This window comes from Etheostoma spectabile, chromosome 2 (assembly GCF_008692095.1).
Source record: "Etheostoma spectabile isolate EspeVRDwgs_2016 chromosome 2, UIUC_Espe_1.0, whole genome shotgun sequence".
NCBI lineage: Eukaryota > Metazoa > Chordata > Actinopteri > Perciformes > Percidae > Etheostoma > Etheostoma spectabile.
Window position 1 is genome coordinate 3,597,773 of NC_045734.1, and position 24,218 is coordinate 3,621,990.

General features: G+C 40.2%; 1 protein-coding gene across 3 annotated transcripts; it reads left to right on the top strand.

Moving 5' to 3' along the window:
• Positions 1–2,434: 2,434 nt before the first annotated feature.
• On the top strand, positions 2,435–20,857 carry card14 (caspase recruitment domain family, member 14). 3 transcript variants are annotated; one of them, XM_032536090.1, is made up of 20 exons: positions 2,435–2,925; positions 3,394–3,531; positions 3,621–3,946; positions 5,444–5,602; positions 5,752–5,871; positions 6,702–6,827; positions 9,868–10,017; positions 10,113–10,223; positions 12,283–12,380; positions 13,567–13,622; positions 13,834–13,894; positions 14,657–14,876; positions 14,961–15,087; positions 15,992–16,232; positions 16,379–16,442; positions 16,532–16,655; positions 16,877–17,041; positions 17,778–17,896; positions 18,775–18,890; positions 19,897–20,857. In XM_032536090.1, the coding sequence occupies exons 1-20, from the start codon at positions 2,712–2,714 to the stop codon at positions 20,102–20,104; spliced, it is 2,943 nt and encodes a 980-aa protein (XP_032391981.1). In that variant the 5' UTR covers positions 2,435–2,711; the 3' UTR covers positions 20,105–20,857. The 3 variants fall into 3 exon arrangements, with proteins under 3 accessions (XP_032391981.1, XP_032391966.1, XP_032391972.1); XM_032536075.1 differs by having other exon boundaries at positions 2,436–2,925; positions 10,110–10,223; XM_032536081.1 differs by having other exon boundaries at positions 2,437–2,925; positions 10,110–10,223; positions 14,660–14,876.
• The last annotated feature ends 3,361 nt before the right edge of the window (positions 20,858–24,218 follow it).

Consider the following 24,218-nt stretch of genomic DNA (forward strand, 5'->3'; position numbering starts at 1 on the left):
CAAAGTGCTTTACAAAAATAATACAAGTACGTTAAAAAGCAAAACCTTAAAATCTGCTCTAACCTGAACAGGGAACCAGTGCAGTGAGACCAGCACAGGAGTTATATGTATATATCTAGAAGATCCAGTCAGAATGCATGCTGCAGCATTCTGGACCATCTGCAGACCTCGCAGACTTTTCTTAGGCAGCCTCGAGAACAGTACATTACAATAGCCCAGCCTAGATGTAACAAAGGCATTAATAAGGGCCTCAGCATCTTTTAAGTGTCAATATTGATCTAATCTAATCTAGTTGTAATTTCCCCATTGGGGATTAATAAACAAATTCAAATTATTAAAATTATTAAATTAAATCTTAGCGATTCTTCGGAGATGTAAGAAGGCTACTTTTGTCACCTCTTTAATATGCAAATCAACTGAAAGTGACCCATTGGAAACTACCCCAAGATTCTTTACTCTATCCTTACACTGAACGACCAAATTATCAATGGACAGAGTAAAATTGTCATACAAATGACCTAATCTAGCTGGTCCAATAGCTATCATCTCAGTTTTTGCTGAGTTGAGTAGCAGGAAGTTTGCTGATGACCAGCTTCTCACAGCAGTCGAGGAAGTCGATAACTTAACCTAATAAGAGGCATTTCCTGCAATAACTAGCATATATATTTGTAAATCATCAGCATAGCACTGAAAAGCAATCCCAAAAGAACGAATGATCTGACCCAATGGCAGTAATTATGACAAAAAAATATAGTGGACCAAGGACTGAACCCTGTGGAACTCTGTGCTGAAGTGGGGAACGGTTGGAAAATGTGTTATTATAAAACACACATTGAGATCTTTCTGAAAAGGTAGGATCTTAACCACTTAAGCACTTGGTCAGAGATGCCGAAGTATTTCTCGATTCTGTCCAAAAGAATACAGTGGTCCACAGTATCAAAAGCCGTGCTAAGATCTAACAACAAAAGGACAGATGTAAAGTCTAAGTCAGCAGCCAGTAACAAATCATTTACCACCTTTATGCAGAAAACTTTGTGAGTGTTTATACTGCAACTGCTTGTTGAGCTTTTACTTTTAGTGTTAAATTGTGCTGTCAAGGAATGCCTGTGTTGATTATTTTTAAACAAATGTTACTCATCACTTTGTGTGGGAAACAGGGAAATTCCCTTCCATCTTCTCAGACACATTTACAAGAGTCAGTCTCTTCTAGAGAAGGCTTTGGTGTTCATGAAATGTACACTTACAAGTTTTAGTAGTTCAGAAAGACAGATAAAAAATGTTGTGGTGGATAACCTTTCAGTGTATTTACTTTAATTTCTGACTTAAAGCACAATATGTGGGAATGTAGCACATACATTTTTTTCAGAATATAAGTTCTGCTGTTCTGGCCATTCATTTTTTGCTACTACTTTAATTTCCCTGTATAATAATACATGTGCTGTGGGCTTTAGTTGTCCTGACTACTGTATATGAAATGATAAGAGGGAGATTAGCGGGCTTTGTACTGTTGTGTTGATTGAGGCTGGTCAGGTTACAGACTACTGTATGTGGAGCGAAAGGATCGTATTTTATTAATCCTCTTTGTTGAACATGCACTGCAGTGCTGAGCTGTAGTCACGCTGTTTGTTTGATCACTTTAAGCTGTAGTGACAATAATGTCCACTGGACGACTTCCATATTATGAGTGAGTCACTATTGCAGTTTACTGGCAGATGCACCCTTTTTTAAAAAAAAATAATTTCCTTTGATCTTTAGCCGCATCATTAATACAGAAATATGACTGTGAGGTCATTTGTGTGTGCTTTGTTTAAGCTCCACACAAATGTTATATTGCATTATGTTCTTCCATTTCTAGAGTTAAAAGATGTTCCTTCAAACTAATTCTTCACATTTCCATATTTTGCTGTTTATTTTTGCTATTTGCTGTAGCTGTTAGATCCCCTACATCCTCTTTGTGGCGGTATATCATTGACAGTATGTTTCCTTGATAACGTCCATTTGTTTGCATAAACCCTTTACAGTACAGTAAGTTCTGGAGGTTTCAATGTCAGCTACGCCTCCAACCTGATTTCCTTCCTCAAAGGAGGACTTTGCACTGCAGAGCTCACTGTTCCTGTCAGCGGAGGTTGGGTACGTGTGTTTGCTTTTCTGTGATGATGAGGAATTATTAATGTGAACTGGCATGTCATCTAACGTTTTGTTCATCTTTTTTTCAATTCAATTACATTACATTTTATTTATAGTAGCAATTTCCATAGCCACAGCCTATTAATTTATGAGGTTTATGATGTGATTAGATGTTGAATTAGATGTTGAAATCAAACACAGGTTAGAAAGCTACCAAGAGTATGAATAGAAGAGAATTACTGTGTGTGTGTGTGTGTGTGTGTGTGTGTGTGTGTGTGTGTGTGTGTTTGTTTTTTTCAGGTCCGTTTGTAGCGTTAAAGAGCCCTTGTCTTACAGGTTTTCCTACACAACCCCACACATAAACACACGCATGCTTTGACACACACAGCCACAGGGCGTGGAAAGCCTGGCCCTTTTTATAGAGCTCTTCTTCCAGTCAGCCTGCCATTCTGTCTGCTTCCAGGAATGGGCCTATGTCTTTGCTACTAAGGGTGTGTGTGTGTTCGCTTCATTTGGTGTAGCCGTGCCCATCGTCTCAGCTGCAGGCAACCGTCTCTCTATCAAACACACTTAACACACTCAGGATGGCAGGGGAGTGTGTACCTGAGGGTCCAGATCTGGGAGACATGAGCGAGGAGGAACTGTGGGAACTGATCAACGACAACCGCCATCGGATCTCCTTGGGGGTGCGGCCATGCATCTTGATCCCGTACCTGAGGCAGGCCAGGGTGCTTGCTGAGATGGACGAGGATGAGATCCTCTCCAGCCACAACCTCACCAACCGCAGCATGAGAACCAGTGAGATTTCTGACTTGGCTTGTTGCTTCTTGGATTTTAAACAATGTTAAAAGCCTGTATGTGGTGTTAAGGAGGACGTAGCATGCTTCAGTTTGTAGATGACTAGTGGAATGTGCTCCGTCCTTTTTTACTACACCTAATTCGTACACTGATTTTTCGGCGTATTGCCAAGACGCAGAAGGAATTCCAGCCGCACTCATATATTATTTATTAGTAAAACAAAAAGGATGTTATGCTGCCGGAGTTTGAGAGTGTATTGGCCTGCTTATTATATTTATTTTCTAGTTACTGATTGTGGCTATTGTAGAGAACAATTGTTAGCTTGCTGTCTTTGAAGATAAATGAAAATGCAGTGCTTTTACTTCTAGATTAAGACATTCACAGAGGAATCACTTACCTTGAGTCTGCTGATTTAAGGGTTAAGGTTGGAGTTTTAGACAACATTACGTTATCCTCTACCGTTCCCAGGTTATATGCTAGACTTGCTGAAGACCCAGGGGAGGAATGGGGCTGTGGCTTTGCTGGAGAGCCTGATGATCCACTACCCCATCCTGTACACCCAAGTCACTGGACGCAAACCCAGCACTGAGCCTTCAAGATTTAGTGGTCAGTGGCTTTAAGTGTTCTACATTTTATTGGAGTATTTGTCTTAGTTTACCTTCCTTAATGTCTGTCTTGCATTGGTCTCCTCGCAGGCCTGATAAAATACTCCGAGCTGACAGAGTATCTGGTCAGAGCCGTGACGGGAATGCAGAAGGAGCTCCAGGAGGCACGCTGCGAGGCTAGTAAAATGAGGTCTCACTGTGCCTCCCTGGAGTTGGAAGTTAGGCAGATAATGGGCCTGGAGGAGAAGTCCAGAGACCTACAGACTGAAAACGAACGCATGCGGAGACACTTGTGTTCTTTGCAGCGTGACGTCACCAAGCTGAAGGAGGAAAAGTGTGATTTGTATATGCGCTACACAGCAGCCATCGAGGAGAAATCAGCTGTAAACATGCGCCTCCATGACCTCAACCTGCAGGTCAGTGATCCTCACTTAAGTTTCTCTCAATAAAATAACTCATAAAGGCAAAGAATGAGTTTCTCCTCCCTGAAACACAAAGCTGTAATCTCAGGGGAAAGTCATAAAAAATTTAGGGTTAAAGAACTGAAATCTGAGCATTGTAGGTTGATGTAATTTAGAAGCTTACTGTAGGCCTCGGTTGCCACTGTTAAAAGCAACACTAGAGAACTGTTCCTGCTTCGGCCCCCGTGCAGGTTGGAAACGGAATTGTCCCATTATGTCTCATTGGAAGTACAGATCTGCTACCCAATCTGGTAAATTTGCATAGTGCGGTTATAGCCGGTAGACAACCGCAAAGCAAATGCAGAAGTGCTGTTCACCCTGTCACAGCCTGTGACAGAGTGAACAGTTGTATGTTGTCTCTGGGCAGGCATCTTTTGCATGAGAAAATGACTTGAATGGAGTAATTTTAGCTCGATGACTACAAGTTTTTACCAGAAGACCTAGAGTTACAAACTGGGATTGTGGAGTTTGAAAGATTTGTACCTGTCACAGGAATCCTAATCATATAATAAAAATGATAAACTTTATTTGTATAGCACCTTTAAATACAAACTTTTACAATGTGCTTTGACAGAAGCAGACTCACACATCAGTACACATCATTGTAAAATTGAAGATGAGGCACCTTTAAAGGGCAGTAAAAACGACAATGAGTAAATGAAATAAAATGAAATTATCAGATGATGGGTAAAAGATGATAAAAGAGACAACATAACATAGCATAAAAGCAAGTCTGTAAAAATTTAAGAAGTGATTTAAAAGAAGTCACAGATGCACAAAGCCTCTTCTCCTCTGGCATAATCCTTTAGTTATGGCTCGGTATGATTAGTGCCATAAATCCTTTTGATACACTTATTGCAGTTGATACTAAACATGGAAGTGTTTCAGTCATGGCTGTAACATTTTGGTTGTTTACCACAGATGCATTTTACTTGAGAACATTGCATAGTGTATTAACATTTTGTGCTGAATCAATTATTTAATTTAATTTTTTTACAGACAAAAATGTATTTATTAAACGATTAATTGAAGGAAATCCATTGTGGAAATTTGGGCTGGGCGATATGGAGAAAATCAAATATCACGACCAAATACCTTGAGGATGATGGTGCGGCAATATTGTAGGGTTGACCAATAAAAAATATTAACACAATGAGAGTTGTGATAGATAAACAGCAATAATGTGGATAAAATGACTAAGTGGGTAATGGCAAATAATGGAACAGCTAGAAATGTGCGTAAGGTCAGGAAATGACATCATTTGAATGTAATGCAGCCTTTGAAACCAGGAAAAGACCACACTTATACACACATATATTACAATATCCAAAATTTAGGACAATATCTAGCCTCATATATGGATGTCGATATAATATTGCTAAATTGCCTGGCCCTAGTGGAAATAGTCTTAGTTGCAGCCCCTTCAGCATTGTTGTTCTTGTATGGTGTTAGATATATCAGCTGCAGACTGAGCTGCAGAAGGCCCAAATGGAGAATGAGTTTCAGAAGAAATGCTCACTCAGGAGTACCTCCCCCGCTGACACTCCGCAACTCCAAGAAGAAGTCAGGCGTCTGCGCTGCCAGCTGGTGAAGGTGGAAAAACTGGACCCAGTGAGAATAATCATTTAATCATTCTTTGTTATTAGCAGATTTATCTGGAGTACTGTAGTAACACCTTTGGCACATATTCGTAAGACAGTGATAGTAAAATATCCACTTGTGACGTCATGTTTGTATCTCTGTGGCTGTGTCTCTGGCAGGCCCGTGAGGACATCCTGGCCCAGGACCTGGCGGAGGCCATAGACAGCCAGGTGGAGCTCGCAGAGCAGCTCAGGTGTTACAGAGAGGAGAATGAACAGCTGCTCACAGACAAGCAAGGGGTGGGTATGTGTGTGTGTGTGTTTAACTGTGGCATCATGGAACAGGAAATGTCATGCAAATCCAGGAAAACATGTATTACACTGAAAAGAGCCATTTTGATTATCACACTGCTACAGAGTACCATGACGTGCAGAAGCCTTTGGCCAGAGGAAAACTAATTAAAGCTATTTTTGACTGTGTTCAGTACATATAAAGTGGGCGTTGTATAAAGTCACCTTATAACATGATCAGTTAAAATACAATAATACGTGACAACAAATTGTTAATTTTGGGGTTCCCACAGTCACGGAAAACCTGGAAAAAATCATGGAATTTCCGAATCTCATTTTCCAGGCCTTGAAAAATCATGTGATTTTGTTATGTTACTGTCGTTACAGTGATCTTCCGTGGATAACCTTCCAAAAATGTATTTTCTGTAGGTGCTGACGTAACCTAGATCTATTATATGCGTTGACGCATGATGTTTTGTTTACTATTATGTGCGTTTCTTCTTTTGTTCCGTCTCTCCCTCTAGTTCAAAATAGAGTTGGAATCTTATATGTTTGAATAATGCCGGTTAAGTATTAAGTAAGTTATACATTTCATGGTTCTCTAATGGCCGATACAATTTGTATCGGCCATTAGAGAAGTCATGAAAGAGTTTTGAAATTTTGTCAATGAAAATGTGTGGGAACTCAGTACTGTATACATCATCATTATCTTTTTTAGAGAGCACAGAAGTTTTTGTGTGGCTTAGTAGCGTTGACTCACTCTTTAAATCCTGTACGTCTAAAACATAGCCTTGAAACACTTGAGGCCACATTGGAGTAACGTGTCTATTTGCGTTCAGCTCTTGGATCAGAAGGAGTGCCTGAGCCTCCAGGTGCAGCAGCTGACCCTGGACTGTAAAATGCACCAGCAGAAGAGCACAGTGATTCAGAGCCAGATGAAAGAACTGCAGGCAGAGAGAGACCAAGTAAGGAACTTCTAACAACCTCGCTATTCAAATTGTCCTGTCTCCCATAAAGATGAATTCTCTTTTCCAAGCAGTATTTCCTGTTTTACGTCACAGGCTGTAAAAAATAGAGAAAGTAGCAGCCGTGAGCTAGCCTTGTTTTGTTTGACAATACTTTGAATACGTCAACAAGAAATGACATCACACAACATCGCTTAGAGCACTTTTAAAGGTCCAGTGTGTAACGTGTTTAGTTGTTATTATTAAAATCGGTGTTGCCAGTTCACCAGTTGCCAGTTTTTGATGAATACTGTATGTACCACCACCATCAATTCCAAGTATACCTTTTGGCTTGAAATTTTACATTTCCATTTGCATGAACTGGGGCACACGCTCCATATTCATGCACCATCTTGAAATACATTAGCCTGTAAGGGACATACAGGACATACTGCTCCACCTTTTGTGTTTTTGCTGTCACAAGAGAAACTCACAGGTGCTGCTAATGCTGCTAATGGGTATCGTAGCTTCCCAGCCCTGGCAAGTTTGAAGAAGGAAACATGGAGGACCATACGTATTCAAAATCCAAATTTCACGAACCGGAGTCTTCTTCTTTGCCCAGTAAAAGAAAAGGGATGTTGAAAAGAGCAAAACACCGGCTTTTTGAAGTGTGAAGGCTACTGTAGTTGTAATATGTATTTGGAACTGCGTGGTGCGAGAGAGTTGATTGTGATATATGATCTCAATGCTAGATGGGAGAAATTCCTACACATTGGACCTTTAAGTTACCAGCTAAAGCTAAGGATAGCTAGGTTTGTTAGACTCGTTAGACATTTTCAGGCGACCAAAATGTACTAACCAACTTTAATAAAGTGAAAACACGCAGTGAGAGGGTCAAAGTTTAAGATGAAAACATGGCCAACACCCAAAGCTATACAACTTACAGCTTTTTAAATGTACACATTGCCGTGGATACGCATTGCTAAACCATCGAACCCTTCAAGAAGACTTGAAAGTACCGACTGAAAAACTGACATTAACTCATTATGATAATGTTTAGTGGGGGTAACAAAGTGAGAAGTAGCGTCATTTACTCATAAACTTCTATAAAACCGGACAGCTTCTTGCAACCAGTGGAGTTGCCCCCTGCTGGAAATGAGATAGAATGCAGCTTTAAGGCACTTTCCCCTTGACTTTTTAGTTTGAGAAGCTTCGATCAATATTTTTACAATCTATATTGTAGATAATTATTTTATTGCTGATCTTCAATCACACCATGTTGTTTGATTTCTTCTGTTGAAATGTTAAGCAGTCAGATTTCAGCAGTGTTGCCTTTTTTGATACTTGATACTATAGAGGCAATTTGGTCGGTGCCTTAAAAAGTATTGAATAGGGCAGTGATTCCCAAAGTGGGGGTCGGGACCCAAAGGGGGGTCGCGAGCCAGAGAGTGGGGGTCGCAAGTTGATTTCCAGAAATAAAATAAAATTTAAAAACAATTTTAAAAAAGCGTATGTTAGCCATTATTTTAACACAAGATAAAATTGTTGTGTTATTTTGCGTGTTATTTTGTGTTGCCAGTATGCTCGTGTTTGGATACGCCTATAGTGCGTGCGCAGTTGCGCGCAATGTTTATATACGTTTATAGTTGGGGGGGTCGCAAGTCACTTGCACCGTTACTTTGGGGGTCGTTGGCTGAAAGTTTTGGGAACCCCTGGAATAGGGTACCCAGCCCTACTTGTTGTGGAGAGTGTCAAAAATCCAATATGATTTTTACCCTTTGTTTAGCCAGATATTTTCTTCCTGGAAGTCCGGGTCAAGACGTCAGCATTGTTTCACAAAACAAAACAAGCTAATTTCACATGTTAGAACACATACAATACATCAAAGCAACACAATGGAAATAGTAAAGAAGAGAGGCATACAGGTCATACTGTACCAGTGGGATCCATCACACATTCCTCCTGAGTCAATGGATATGTTAAACAGCAACATCTTTCCTTCAGGGCAGTTTGTAAAAGACCTAAATGTGTTGGGAGGACTTCTAAAGAAATTATGTTTCGCAGCTTTTCTTCCATGCAGTGGGTGCAGTAAAAGAAAATGAAAATTAAAGTTTTTTCATGCTCTAAGTGCACTCTGGGACATTAAAAAAATTCCTATTTGTAGATCTAGTACTGCTGGTATATAAAAGGTTGGACATTAAGGACAGTAAGTAGGCAGTTTACCTAACAATGTCTTGGCAATTCAAAGCAACATGTGCATTTTTCTCTTCATACAGAGAGGACCGTTCAAAGATTCATATAAAATGGAATAGCGAGTGCTTGAGCCTGCATTTGTAACAAAATGTGAGGCAACACAATATGCAAATTCTATTTTTTAAAGTAGATGCATCTGCACGTGACTGAGAGGTTGGCATACCTTGTGTTTCATGCCTCACGCTATTTCATTAAAAATAAAAAATAAAAAGCTGGCAAAAAATTCCAATGCTTAAATTTAAAAACTAAGAAACTATCATTTGAATTTCCCAATGTTCTATTATATCCATCACGTTGGATCAAATAATTAAGATATATTATATTAAGATCAAGATTGTAGCTTTAAACACAAACACACCAAAAAGGCCCCATTTCTTACAAGCTGCAATTTTGCTGAAGGGTTTTTTGTTCCATGCATTATAAACAGCAAATGACTCAAACATGGCTGCTTCTCCAAGTGTCTATCATGTATTGTTCCTGAGTTGTTGTGTACACAAGAATGTGTCAAAAAATAGAACCTGACCAGCCACAGACACAACTTTGACGACATTCTGCATACCACATGTCAGCTTCGCTGTCACGTACATTATTACTCAAACAATCCCTGACTCAAACAGGTGCATATCCCCGCCTTGAGTTACAGGTGGCGCGTGACGGGTTAGACCATTGTGGTTATCCTGATTTTATGATTTCTACATGAGCCATGAACTCAGCCTGAATGTGTTGTGTTTGTTTGCATGAATAAGAAACATGTCCATTTTGAGTAAAATAGCTAGGTAAAGTAAATTTGAACGATTCCCGTTCCTAGGCGTACCTGTCCAGAGACGAGGCCCAGGCCATGATCGCCCGCATCCTGGCTGAGAAGGACACCCTCAGGTGTCAGCTGGTGGAGCTCCAAGAGCAGGTCTTCAGCCTGCAGGCTAAAGGCAGCCCCAGAAGAGAACGGACAAATTTTGATGTAATTTCTCACACAAGCACACATCAGCACCCCCATAAACACAACACATACTGAGATAATAACGCTAATCTCTGTGTGTGTTTTTGTCAAAGAAGACAGAGATGGACTGGGAGAGCCTGAGATCCAGCTGTGAAGAATCCATATCATGTCCCAGGCGTAGACTCTGCCGCATGGACGCAATCAATCCCATGTCCCTGACTTCAGAGGTGAGTGTTAATGATTGAATAAATCATTTTAATTATTGTGTCCTTGTACAGCTGCTTGTGTTAAAGAATAAGGCTGGCAATAGTCTATATTTTTTGTAATTGTCAACAAATACCATGAAGAGCAAAACTACTTGCTCTTATCAACAACTGAGTGTGTGTGTGTGTGTGTGTGTGTGTGTGTGTGTGTGTGTGTGTGTGTGTGTGTGTGTGTGTGGCCTTAAGCCTGGTATACAGTATGCTATTCCTCTGTGCCACAAAGATCCAGTGCACAGCTGTCACAGCTGTTTCATTTAAATAAATCAGGCTTTTAAATAAATACAGTGCCTATAGAAAACCATCATACCCCTTTGAAATAGTCACTTTTTGTCTTACAGCCTGAAATCCAAACCAATTAAAAATTAAAATAAATGTTCCAGCACAGAATTTACACGTTCTGCATAACAACATTCAAGTAACATAAAAAGGCAATAGTTCTGAAACATTATAAGAAAATAAAGCTAGAATAAGAGTTGGAAAAGTCATCAGTCCCATGATTTAATACTTGGTAGAGCCTGCTTTTGCTTTGATTACCGCCATCAGTCTGTTTGGATATGTCTATATTAGCCTTGCGCACCTAGATTGGGGAATATTTCCCCATTCTTACTTGCATAATTGTTTGAATGCAGTCAAATTTCATGGTAAGCAGCGCTTGACTGCTGTCTTCAAGTCCATCCACAGATTTTTAATTGGATTTAGGTCAGGGCTCTGACTTGGCCACTCACGGACGTTCACCTTCTTATCCTTAAGCCACTGCATAGTTTTTTTGGCTGTTTAGGGTCGTGCTGGAAGGTGAACCACCTGTGCATGTTCAGCTGTCTATCACAGGGCCGCAGGTTTTCCTCAAGTGTTCTTCAGTGTACTTGGCAGCATTTATTTTCCCTTCGATCCTGACCAATTTCCCAGTCCCTGCTGAAGAGAAACACCCCCTCAACATAATGTTAACACCACCATGCTTCACAGTAGGTATGGTGTGTTTTGGGTGGTGTGCTGCATTTGGTTTTCACCAAACGTAACGCTTGTAGTTCAGTCCAAAAAGTTCAATCTTAGTCTCATCTGACCACAAAACCTTTTTCCACATGGCATTAGAACCTTCCGTATATTTCATTGCAAAGCCCAAACGAGCCTTTGTTTGGCCCTTTTTCAGAAGAGGCTTCTTTCTTGCCACTCTGCCACACTGCAAATTATTTGGTTCTTACCAAGACTTAGATTTAGAAGTGTTAGATAATTTATCTTGTTTTAAAAGTAAATTTCTTATTTTAAGTGTTTAACTTTACACTATAATCTTAAAACAAAATTAACTGGTTGCACCTGAGTAAGTTTATAATGATTACTCTTAGGGGCTGATCACTTATCCAAACCAGGTATTTTACTAATTACATTTGAATAATTGTTCAGAATCTTTTAAAATGCTATTTTCACTTTGATGTTGAGTGTTTTAATGTCTAAATACATACAAATAGTTAGATTTATTTTATTTTATTGTCTAGGGTGTAGTGTGACAAGAAGTAAACATTTTACAGGGTGTGATGATTTTCAATAGGCGCTGTATTTTACCTAATAAAAATGTTTGTAGCAGGAACCAATGGGTTTGAGGCTGCATGCCAACAGGCAGGGTAGGGGAGCTGGAAACTACTGAGAGACGGACAAACACATTGTTGGCTTTTTCTACTTTTGGGATTTGTTGACAATAAGAAAAATGTAGAATAAAGTCAGCCGTATTCTTTGAATTAAACATTAAACAGTACCATTTTTTAAAAAGTTTGACATATTTTGCAAAATTCCAAAAAATTGTTTTGTTTAAGAAAAAAAATTGTAAACTTTTTATATTTCTCAAAGTAAGATATTTGGAGAAAAAAAAATGTAAGTTTTGGTACAGTAACTAAAACTCATGTTCTGTATTGAAAATACTGCTTTTATTTTTTTCCTGATCATTTTGCAAGATTTAAAGCAAAATCTTGATTATTACACTTTTTATAGTAAATAATTAACATGTGTCTTTACATGTATGCCATGTGTACAGTGGGAAGATTCTACGGCAAGTGTCCGATCCCGAAATCCCGAGCCCCCCAGTCCGGAGTCTTTCCGCAGAAGAGAGGAAGCTCTATACACAGACAGCAGGTGTGTGTGCGTGTGCGTGTGCGTGTGCGTGTGTGTGTGTGTGTGCGCGCGTACGCGTGTGCGCGTGCTCGTGTGTGTGTTTGCACGTTCACCTACAGTAAACCTCAGTGTGTGTTTGTGCTCATGCATTTTTTGGAAAGTATATCATTAGTTCCATCTTATAAGGCTGGGTTAACCCTAACCCTAACCCAGCAGGACAGTGGACGTGTTATTGACCTCTGCATTCCTTTCTGCCAACACATCAACATCCAGTTTCAAGTGGATTATTAACTAAGATCTAGTGCTAACTACAGATATCCAAACAAGTGTGATTAAGAATAAAAATCAGAAAACATGAAGACTGCAAGAGAGCAGAGGGGGTTGGGAGCACAGTGAGAGCACGCTGTCAATAGACTTCATAGACGCACATTCCTCATGTCCTGTATTTCTGCTCAGAGGAACTTTTGTACTTTTGTATTATTATTATGTTCAAAGGGCTGACAAGAGATTTCACTTTGTCATAATTAGCTTTAAATGTTGGGCTAGACCCACCCAGTCTAATATAAAGTACTTGAAAGTAATACTAAAGATACCTTTTACAATATTACTCGACTTGACTGTTCCATAGCCGGTGGAGCCTCAGCAGATGCTTTCATTACACTATCAGTGATTATGCTTCCTCCGCCTCTTCTTTAGTTTTGGCCCATGGTTTTGGCTCTAGGCAACAAACAGACATTATGACACCAACTGCAATGGAGCATGCACTAACTTGTAATCTAGGAGCAATGATTCGGCAGGCTGCTTTTTTTTGCCATCTAACAAAATTTCTTCTTGATTTTGTAGTAACGAGTAACAAAGATGCTTAGGGGAAATGTAGTGGAGTAAAAGTATACATTTTATTTAGGAAATGTAGTGAAGTAAAAGTTTCCAGAAATATAAATAACAAAGTGAAGTAAAGAAACGTGAAAATTCTTCTAATATACAATAACAAAGCATTTGTACCTTGTTACATTACAACACTGTACCCGCCGAACCAGTCGGTGGTGTTGTAAGATGGCAGATGATGATCTCACACTTAGCATTAAAGTAAGCTCAGTATTAAGTAAATAACTCAGCATTATAAGTGTATGTGTACATGTTTGTATGTGCAAGAAAGTGACAGAGACAAATCATTTTTCTAATTTTCTCATCTTTTTCTCTCTTGCAGCTTGGACACATTGGATACGGACTCTCTATGTGAAGACTTTGTGTTTATCCCCGATGGTATGTAGAAAAAAGATATGATCTTCCTTTGTTACATAAATGTGTTTTTGTGTGGATGGTTTGGTGGTGTTGTTTCGCAAGACTTTAATTAGCTGTTGCTCAATGTTGAACCTGAGCCAGGGCTGTAAAGTGACACAGTAACTCACACGCACATGATTTCCAGGGAAACAACCTTGATGCCAAATGATTAAACAGCCTCTCTTTTGTTTAGTGGGGAGTGAAGACAAGCAGACACCCAGGCTTTTCTCGTGTAAAGGCTCCAGCATTGATGGGTGAGGCGGTCCACTGGGCCAACATTGTTATGAATAAAGAGTTTCATATTGCTAAGAATTTTTGTGTAAAACAGATGCACGTCTACCTGAATGTGTTTAATAGACTGTAAATTAAAGGCAGTGCAAACAGTGGGTAGTAATAATTGAAGGAAATACAGTTAGTGGACATAATAATAAATAATCATCACTGGTTAATTATTTTTTTTGATCCCCAGTGGGGAAATTACATTTTTCACTCTGTTGTTATTACACACTACACACAGGCCTGACATACACACATACGCTCAGCTCTTTTGCTAAGATCGTTTTACATGCACAAATGGAGAGATGCCAGAATGAGTGGGCTGCAACTCCTGGACAGGCACCCTGAGCGTTTGGGGGGGGGGGGGGGGGGGGGGGGGGGGGGGGGGGGTGGTGCCTTGCTTAAAGGCACCTTGGCAGTGGGGTGAAACCCAGAGTGAATTCAGCAAGAGGTGAAATGGCATCTCTCCAGCTACCAGTCCACACTCAGTAATTTGGTCCGTACGGGGACTTGGTACCAAAAAGTTAAATTCTCATGTGCAATATGTATGGTAAAAGATTGATACTTGGCATCTGTGTATCAATACAGTATTGCTATGAAAAATATTACTAGGCTGTATTGATTTTTTTCTCCCCACCCCCACTAAAAATGTGCAGACCACACTGGGTATAGCTGTATGAACTGTAGAGTATGAAAAGATTGTGAAAAGTGAAATTTTCCATTCCTCATTGCTCTCTCAGCAGCGTGTCAAGATCCTCTTACCCTCCCTTCCTGATGCGTTCGCGTCCGAAAGCGATACGCGTCAACGGCCGCGTTCTCAGCATCTCCCTGCAGGGCGAGGCGCTGCTCAGTCAGCTGGCCGTGGTGGGAGGCAATAAGACCGGAGTGTTTGTGCACCAGGTGACAGAAGGGTCCGCTGCCCATACTGTGGGCATCAGCCGCGGGGCACAGATAGTGGAGGTGGGTTTAAGTCTGTTTCTGAACACTAATTCTAATCATACTGCCTAAAGTGAAGGCGTTTCTCATAACAATGTTGCTCTGCAGGTCAAGTACGAGCAGAACCAGAAGGCTCTGAGGATGGTGCTGGAGGATTCCACTTTAGAGGAAGCTATGTGGGCTCTTGGCCAAGTCACAGGCCTCTGTCACCTCTCCCTCCGGCCAAGGCAAGATGGTATGTCCCACAGCATGTACATAAAACACTTGTTGCCCTTGTAACCAAGATGGTATGACTCATCATAAATCATGTTCATACATTTAACTGATTCTTTAAGCCCAAATAGTACTTTTTTTTGTACACACCCACATACACAAATGTATAAACACGTACAAACATGCAAGAGCAAATTCATAGGGCAGGACTATATTATAACAAATCACAGTGACTGTATCTCAGCCTGATATAGTTGTAAATAAAGGTTTATGGCTTCAGCTGTTATAAGGAAGCAGATTGTTTCTCTTGAGATTAAAGCCATGTGGCCAGCTACCACATGAGATGACTTATGTCACTGCTACTTGTTGAAATAGCAACAGGATATGATGTAGATCAAGCTGCTGTATACATGAGGGTGTTTTTGTTTTGCAAGCATTCTTTGAGGTAAACAAGACGAGCTACTGAGACAGAGTACAATGTGATAACTTCATTTAATGTATCCAAAGGACAGCACATAAAGACACAGCACTAAACAGCGTAAAAAGCACAAAATCGACTGTTAATGGGTTGTCTCATGCTTTCATACGGACTGCAGAGAAGTGAGGTGTGTTGTGCCAACACCATTTTGTCACTCAAGACTTTTGCATTGTGTTGTGTTTAATAGGGTATTAAGCCGCTGTATCAAGAGATGATAGCATTGTTGGTCAGTCAGCTGCTTGGTTTAAACCACTACAGGAACATAAGAGGGTGTTTTAACTTTGCGCGGGTAGTTACAGCATGGTTAATGTGAAACCTTAAATGGACAGTGGAGCTTATATGACCACACCTGAAATCACGGTGTGCAGCAAGTGAAGACTATGTAAATAATGCATAAGAGACAAACATACAGTGGCTTTAGTTGAAGTGTGTTCCTCTGCCTGTTCAGACTATGAGGCGCTGCTGCAGCAGCTGCAGAGCAGTGAGACAATATCCGGAGACTCCTTCTACGTACGTGTCAATATGTCTCTCTCTGCCGGCCCCAACGGAACCCTGGCCGTGTCCTGCAACGACATCCTTCATGTAACCAACACTCGGCCCGCTGGCACTGAGGACTCATGGTGCGCCAGCCAAGTTCACCCCTGCCAGCTACTGGACCTCCAGAGTGGAACTGTACCCAACTATTATAGGTTGGTACACTGATGTGGAATAGAAAAATATGGGGTATACATACGGTAGGTTGGGAGTCAGAATCATGTGCATACTTGAAAATGAAGGGAAATCACCACTCAAAATGCTTTAAACTGAAAATTGTAACCATTGTCTGATGGCACAGGGCACAGCGGCTTCTGATTCGAGCAATTGAAGACATGAGCTTTCAAACAAATAAGTCTCGAAAGGTAAGAATAATCTGAAAATACTGCCACCCAGTGACTGCATCTGATATTTCACTGTGCTAACTCCTGGTTATATTCCTCCCTCACAACAGGCTGGGCGTGTGGTGGACCAGAATAAGCAGAAGGTAGTGAGAATTGTTGGCACCGGACGTCAGGGAAGGAACCCACTGTGGGTCAGTGTGGATGAGGAAAATACCAAGAGCACAGAACCATCAGGTAGAAATGCTTGCTCTTGTCTTGTGTAGACCTAATCTATCTGTAAAGTGGCCTGAGATAACTTCTGTATATGACTTGACACTATGAATAAAATTGAAATTAGTTAAATAACAGAGTAACAAAGGTGCTGAATTGCTTCTTGAATCCGCTGTTAAACATTTTGAATGATTTTTGTGTGAAAACATTTGCCTGTCTCACAGTGTATTTTATTTCCTATATAGGGGATACATCTGCACCCAAAAGTTGTCTTACCCTCATGCCCTACAGCCTGGTCACCCCCCTCTTCCCACCCATCTGCAGGCCTGTCCTGCTGCTGCCCACCATCCTGGGACACAGCCTGAACAAGAAGCTGGCAGACTGGCAGGGCTTCGAGCTCTGTGAGCCTGGTAGGAAACACAGCAGTGTCACATGATGAAATTTCATAACTGTTTCCGCTGGAGCATATGCCACTGAAGAACGCATGTTTAGATATGGAGGGGGGAAGCACCTTCCTGTGCCGACAGATAAGTCTGTTTGACACAACAGATCAAATGTTGGCTGTTGCTGAAAACCAGGAAGGAAATCAATTTTGTGTATTTTGCAAAGTGTATTTCCTTTTTATAGTAATAAAAATGATATAGGCTATATAAAGACGACAAATGTTTGCCAGTGTTCTCTTCAATGGTAGAGCCAAATCAAAGTTTAATGATCTCTGTGGGAAAATTTGATCATTACAAGGATTGGTGTATTTAAGAGAACAGCATGCAGAAGAAAGTAATAAATGTTTCAGGTTTTGTAGCAACTAAAATAAAGATAATGCCACTACTAAATGTAATTATGGGTTTCCCCTAGTAAATTTTAAACCCACGAGGCCTCAATTGCCTTCCACCATGCCTACTCTCTGGTAATCATTTTTTAATGTACTTTTAAGATGTTATTAAAGCTACAGTTACATTAGGACGGCTCGGTTGAAAACGTACACGTAGTTATCATTTTAAATCTCCTGTTAGCTTTTAGTTTTCTGGTGGAATCCCGGCGCATATCTTCATATAGAGTTTGAAATATATTGATGAATATACATTATTTTTTCATGACCTTATCATATGACTTTACATCTATCATCACCTCCCTTCTGCTCTACAGAGGTGCTGAGCGCTAGCGAGCATGCAGCCCGGCTGCAGAGGTCCGAGATCCTGGAAGAGTTCGAGCAGGGAACCCACTGCTGCTACACCCTGCAGAGTGTCGAGAAAGTGATGAAGAAGGTCAGGACATCCACAGCTGATATAATAGTAAAATACTTGAAAGCTGGTGGCGCAAAAAAGCAAAGAATGGGGCTCAGTAAATTGTGGCGGGAAAGAGGACGGAAAGGAAATACAGTATGCGGGTGTTAGGTTTGTTCACTTGTAATTATTGTATTTTTGGGAAAAAAAGGTTGTGAAAAATCATGTTGTCTTAATGCCTTTAGCAGTGGGGCTCTAGGGAAGACGTGTTAGATGGTTGGCTGTTTCACCCCGTCGGTGCAGACTGTAATCCATGAGCTTTATAAGTCTGCAGCATCCGACCCTTTACCCACAGTGTTCTACAATGTTTAGCTTTAACACACCAGGCTGCTACAAAGTAACCACACACATCAGTCTGGCTTGTTCTAACCCTCTATGCTGTTGTTTATGTGGGAGACATTGCATTATTGGAGCTCATTAATCCTCTCTGTCACATCCTACATTTCAAATCAAATAAATAATTCAGCAGTGCAGGTTTTCTTCTTGAAATGTGTTCTGAAACAAAAGGCTGCTGCGTCACACTTTTCACATATGATGTAACCATTTGCAACGTGATATGCGGTAGAATTATGACAAAAACGTGTCAGATTGATTGAGGGATCATATTCTATCATGATTGCGCTCATTAACCATTTAAAAAAAAGCACACCATCTGCAATGAGACCAACACTCAATCTGCATCTGGCTGCAGATTGTGTGTTGGTCTTGTTGCAGAGGGTGTGCTTTGTGGTGCTGTGTTCACTTCACATCATGAATGAATGAATGCATATATTTTTTTCATGCGCTCCAAGGAAACTGCGCTCATGCTTATTTAAAAATCCTCTTTCTTTAACCCATATTCCATGTATTCTCCTCCTCAGGGGATTCACTGTGTGCTGCCGTTGGGGCTGGACTGCGTGCGGCGGCTGCACCGGGCCCAGATCTACCCTATTATCATCTTCATTGGCCTGTCGGCGCGCACTGCACGGAAACTCAAGTAAGCCCTCCTTCTTCTTCATACCAATGCTGACAGAGCTCACCGTGATGCTTATCATTTCTCTGACATCACATTTAGATAATCACCATAGGCAAACCTGACGACCTCACTGATATGTGCCATAGTTTCCATGTATACTGTTTGTCCTTTAATAATTAAAGGACAAAATTGAGTTTTTTTTAATTTTTAGTTTCATTTACATTAATACGCCCTGCAACAAGACACAAGCAAATTAAGAAAACATCTTCATTAATTTGACAACACATGCGCAGCATTTAGCAAACGCACCGCAAATAAAGAAACAAAAAGCATACAAACCTCGAAAACAAATGCAGTAAAAAAAACACTGCATCCAGTTCACACAATGGAAGTGGGCTTCTTAACTAGGGGGGCTTCTTAACAGAATGAGCTATTCCACAGAGACGGGGCATGTTCAATCCGGTGTGCACCGCTCTGAGATCATGGACTGTGAATATTAAGTCTATTGAGATGTTTTCTCTCTGTATAGTTTGTTGGCTCGGGTCACAGGTGATACCCAATCAACAGACCAAACTAACGTAAATGTGCTGTATTTATATAGCGCTTTTCCAGTCTTAACAACTACTCAAAGCGCTTTTACATCTACAGGAAACATTCACCATTCACACATTCTTCATACACTGTGGCCGGGGCGGCCGTACAAGGTGCCACCTGCACATCAGAAAAACACTCACACACATTCACACTCCGATGCGCAGCACCGGGGGCAACTCGGGGTTCAGTGTCTTGCCCAAGGACACTTCGACAATGACTGCCGATTGGCAGGCAACCGCTCTACCACTGAGCCACAGCCGCCCCCTACAACGTAATATTGATAGTTCAATTGTATGGGAACCACTGCTCTCCATCATTTAGACAGTTATGATCAATAGTCGAAATTCAAACCACCAACAAACAAACAAAAAATAGATCCAAAAATGATCTGGAGCACGTCTTCATTTATTTGGTTCCGTTTCTCCACTTCCAGGTCAAAGCTGCAGCGCCACAGCCAGTCGGAGGAGCGGCTGTTGGCTTGTTCAAAAAGCGAGGAGCCGCTGCTGGACAAGCTGCCCTGCCTGTATCACAGCGTGGCTCCGGACTCCTGGAGCGACCAGGCCTCCCTGCTCACCCTCCTGCGCTCCATCATCTGGGAGGAGCAGAAGAAGATCGTCTGGGTGGAGCATGACCAGTGGTGAAGCAGAGGAAAAAGAATCTTAGCAAACAGGAAGTATGAAAATAATAGGGCTTTGTGTTAATATGATGTTGAGAATAGATTTAGCTTTACAAGAACTATTTTTGTAAACATGAGTATGTATCTATGATACTTATGAGTAACTGGGTGAAAGAAGGACTCTCATGGAGTGCTGTCTACTGTACTTTTCTAAGCGTATAAAGCTGCATCATTGTTCACTGTACCCAGAAACAGTTTCTGCTCTGTTGCCTCCCTTTTTGAGGCATTTGTTTAAAGCCACACTGGTGTGAGGTGTCCACTAAAAAAACACACACATACAGTATGTCATTAAGACACACTGTAATAACTTATATGCACTTTATCTCTACAATATGTTGTAGATCATTTCCCACTATGGGGGATTTTCTTTTAATGTTCATCTCTTGTGCTTGATAAGAATGCTAGTCTTTATTTTAATTAATATGAGACAGCATTATTAGGAGAAAAAAAGATGTAACACACTGTAAATATCAGCCAACTTGCCTATTGTTGCACAATAGATTGCACACGATTTTAGAGGGAAACTGAGCTGCAGGGCTTGTGATTATAGTCGGTTGAAATCTGTAGCCTGTGTGTCGTGTTCATGACAGGGATCTTACAGTTGTTGTCCCTTAAATGAGCTCCGCTCTTTGTCCTCGTCTTTCTGTGTTTCTGGTTTGTTTTGTTTGATTGTTAATGATTAATGATTGTTCCAAATGTGTCTCACATTACACAATAAAAAATTGAGCAATATTGAATAGTTTATCTTTATTAAAGTGTAAAGTGAAGGAAAGTCTGAACATTTCTAGTTTTCATTTTGAGACGATTTCAGGACTTGAAAACATGACATCATCCTTTTACTTAATATGGAAATGATAATAATCATGATGAAGGTTAGTTTCAAGTATGTAAGGGATAATACATACTCAGAGTCAATGCAGGGGGGCCTCCAAATTATTAATAAATAAATAAATCATGCCAACAATTAGGCTAATTTAATAGCTCAGTATTCCAAGCAAAAAGGCAATGTATAAAGGCTGAGGGCCGCCCTACACGTAATTGTAGGCCCAGTTTAATATGCAACTTCATTTTACAAAACCTATGTAGTAGGGGGTCCCTGCTCCGTCTCTCCTTCAGTTAAGGGGTCCTTGGCTTATGAAAACGTTGAAGACCCTTGCTTTAGAGTGATTGCGATCATCACCCTGTCGGGGTTGCATCATCCTGTCGGGATTGTGTTCGCTGTAATAACCGCCTCGCTCTATGTAATTGCAAAGCAAATCTGACTGCAACATGTATCAGTGTGACTAAACAAAGATGTTGTCTGTTGAAAAAAGTCCCAAAAACCTCATAGTATGGTATGCCGATATATAAAAAATATATAAAAAGAAATAGTATAGTAACTCCAAAAAAGTGATGAAAAAGTCATGGTATTGCATGTCAAAAAAAGTCATCCTATACTATATGTATGTCGAATAAAGTGATACAAAGTCACAGTGTAGTATAACTTAAAAAGTCATAGTACTCAATGTAAAAAAAAATATTAAAAGTCATATTAAAGTATGTCACAAAAAGTGATAAAAAATCATAGTTTGTCAAAGAAATTTTGGAAGATGCAAACTCCACACAGAAAGAACCAGCCTGGACTGGGGGTGGAACCAGGGTTCAGAGTGTACAGTGCCTACTGGCTGGCGCTATTTAGAGCAGTGCTGACGCATATTAAAAACAGTCATAGCATAGTATGTCGAAAAAAGTGATAAATAGTAATAGTATAGTATGTTGAAAAACATTGATGAAAAAGTTATAGTATATCAAAAACAGTCGTAGTAGGCCTGTAGCTTGTCAAAAAAAGTGATAAAAATTGATAGTTTAGTATGCCGAAAAAGTCAGAGTATGTAGTATGTTGAAAAATGTGATCAAAAAAAGTCACCGCGTATTTTGTCAGATAAGAAATGATATAAAAGTCATAGTAAAGTATGTCTAGAAAAGGATAATATATCAAAAAATTCATAGTGTAGTATCTGGAAAAAAAAGTCATAGCATACTACGTCGAAAAGAATTATGAAAAAGTCATAATATAGTGTGTCGAAAACAATCATAGTATAGCCTAGTAAATCAAAAGAAACTTTTAAAAGTAACAGTATGTCAAAAAAAGTAATAAAGTAATCGTATATTTTGTCAGAATTTAACAAAAACTGTCATGGTATAGTAGAAAAAAGTGATAAAAAGTCATAGTGTTGAGCGACGAAAAAAGTTATAGAAAATCATATTTTTTATTATTTTAACAGGAATTTTTACATTGAGAATATTGGGCTTTTTTGACGTAGAACCGTAGAATTCTTTTTCCCCGAACCCTACGCTTGCACTAGGCCATATTAACGGTCTAAGCGCGCGACGCAGGTCGACGTAATGACGCCGCCGTTGATTTACGTACGTTTACGTAGGCGGACCGTTCAACGCAGTAGGCTGGGAAAAAGTGAAAAAGAAACTCGTGAGTAGAAGAAGTGATGTTTGGCAGGACTCTCAGTCTAAAGGAGGCGGTTCAAGTCGAGCTACGTGTTTAATTTGCGATGCCGATTTGCCTCGTGGGGCGAGGACCTAAACAATACACAACATCGCCGCGGTTAAGACATTTGCGTAAGAAACATCCGAAAGAATACGATGTTGTACGTGAAGGAATCTCCAGACGGCAGCCGACACGCAGCAGCTTCAGGTACGGCAAAGGGAGGACAGTCCCAGGACTTCATTAATGTGTTGCTGTGGTAATGGACTGAGGAGGGGGGGGGGGGGGGGGATTCGGTGTTCGGTTTCAGATTCGGCAGAATCTTACCCAGGGGTTTCGGTATTCGGCCGAACCCCAAACATCTGGATTCGATACATCGTGGTTTCTTTCAACCAAATTGTCAAAAATCAATAACGTGGAATTTTCCATACCACGCTCTTTACAAGTAAAATAAATGATCATTTCACTATTTTCTTTTGCATTTGGGTGTTTTATTAAATTGTATAGCATGTGGAAAAAAAACAATTGGTGACAGAAGTTTGAAAAAATTGACAAATGCCCTAAAAAGTTCAAAAACGTCAGAAAAAGAATGAGAAAAACGTCAGAAAAATGACCAAAACATTTTTTGAAAAAAAGTCACACTAAAAAGTTGCATGGTCGACGGGAAGACAACAACAAGGGTTAAACTGAAAATTACATCAAACAATCAGTAATTCGACTTCAGAAACAGGACATGGCGTTCAGTGGTAAGAAAGTCCTTAAACCTGTTTTTAAAATCTTCCATGATAATAAAATAACCTCGTTCAAGAAGTAGTAGTTTTACACCAAGATGGCCAAAGACTTTAGAAGCACGTTCATCAAACACAGTAGGGATTCAAGGGATGACACCCATAATCTGGTCTGTTTTCAGAGAAAATTGTAAATGAAAGGGGCATGTTCAAAATAACAACAGTGTTGTGTTCTCTTAGTGAGGTGATTGATTGTGAGAAGAAACAGGTGTCTGTTACGGCCCATATTTAAAGAAGGAAGGAAGATAATGGTGTGCATGCTGGTTATACTGCATTTCAAACTGAAATACTCAGCAACATGGATCGTTCCGGACATTTCTCTGAGGAACAGCGGACTTTGATTAAAAAGTTGCCTGGAGAGGGGAAAACATATAAGTATTAAAAAAAAAAAAAGTTATAAAAAAAAAAAAATAAAAAAAAAAAAAAAAAAAAAAAAAAAAAAAAACTTGGGTGGAATTTTAAGTGCAGAAAATGAGAGGTGCGGAGCCAAAATGATTTGAAATGCCTTGAAATGCCATCACGCCTGAACGACGTGGGGAAATATGGTCAACTACCATAATGAATGAAGAACACGCCAAATGGAAAATAAAGAAGACCTAAAGTTACCTGTGAGTACTGTTACATCAAAGAACTGTGTGAAGCAAAGCTATCAGCTAGAAGCCCCCCCCCCCCCCCCCCCCCCGCAAAGTCCCATTGCTGGAAAAAAAGACACGGCTGAATAGGTAGAAATCTGCCAAAGGACACATTGACTGGACAAAGGAGAAATGGCACAACATTCTGCATGTTATGATGTTATGGAGTGGCCAGCCCAA

What these genes read in the sequence shown, in the direction of transcription:
- card14 (XM_032536075.1), top strand. Translation starts at nt 2,712, where the DNA reads ATGGCAGGGGAGTGTGTACCTGAGGGTCCAGATCTGGGAGACATGAGC. An exon ending in CCTCCGGCCAAGGCAAGATG is followed by an intron (nt 15,088 to 15,991) that starts GTATGTCCCACA and finishes CTGCCTGTTCAG; the next exon opens with ACTATGAGGCGCTGCTGCAG. An exon ending in TCGAGAAAGTGATGAAGAAG is followed by an intron (nt 17,897 to 18,774) that starts GTCAGGACATCC and finishes TCTCCTCCTCAG; the next exon opens with GGGATTCACTGTGTGCTGCC.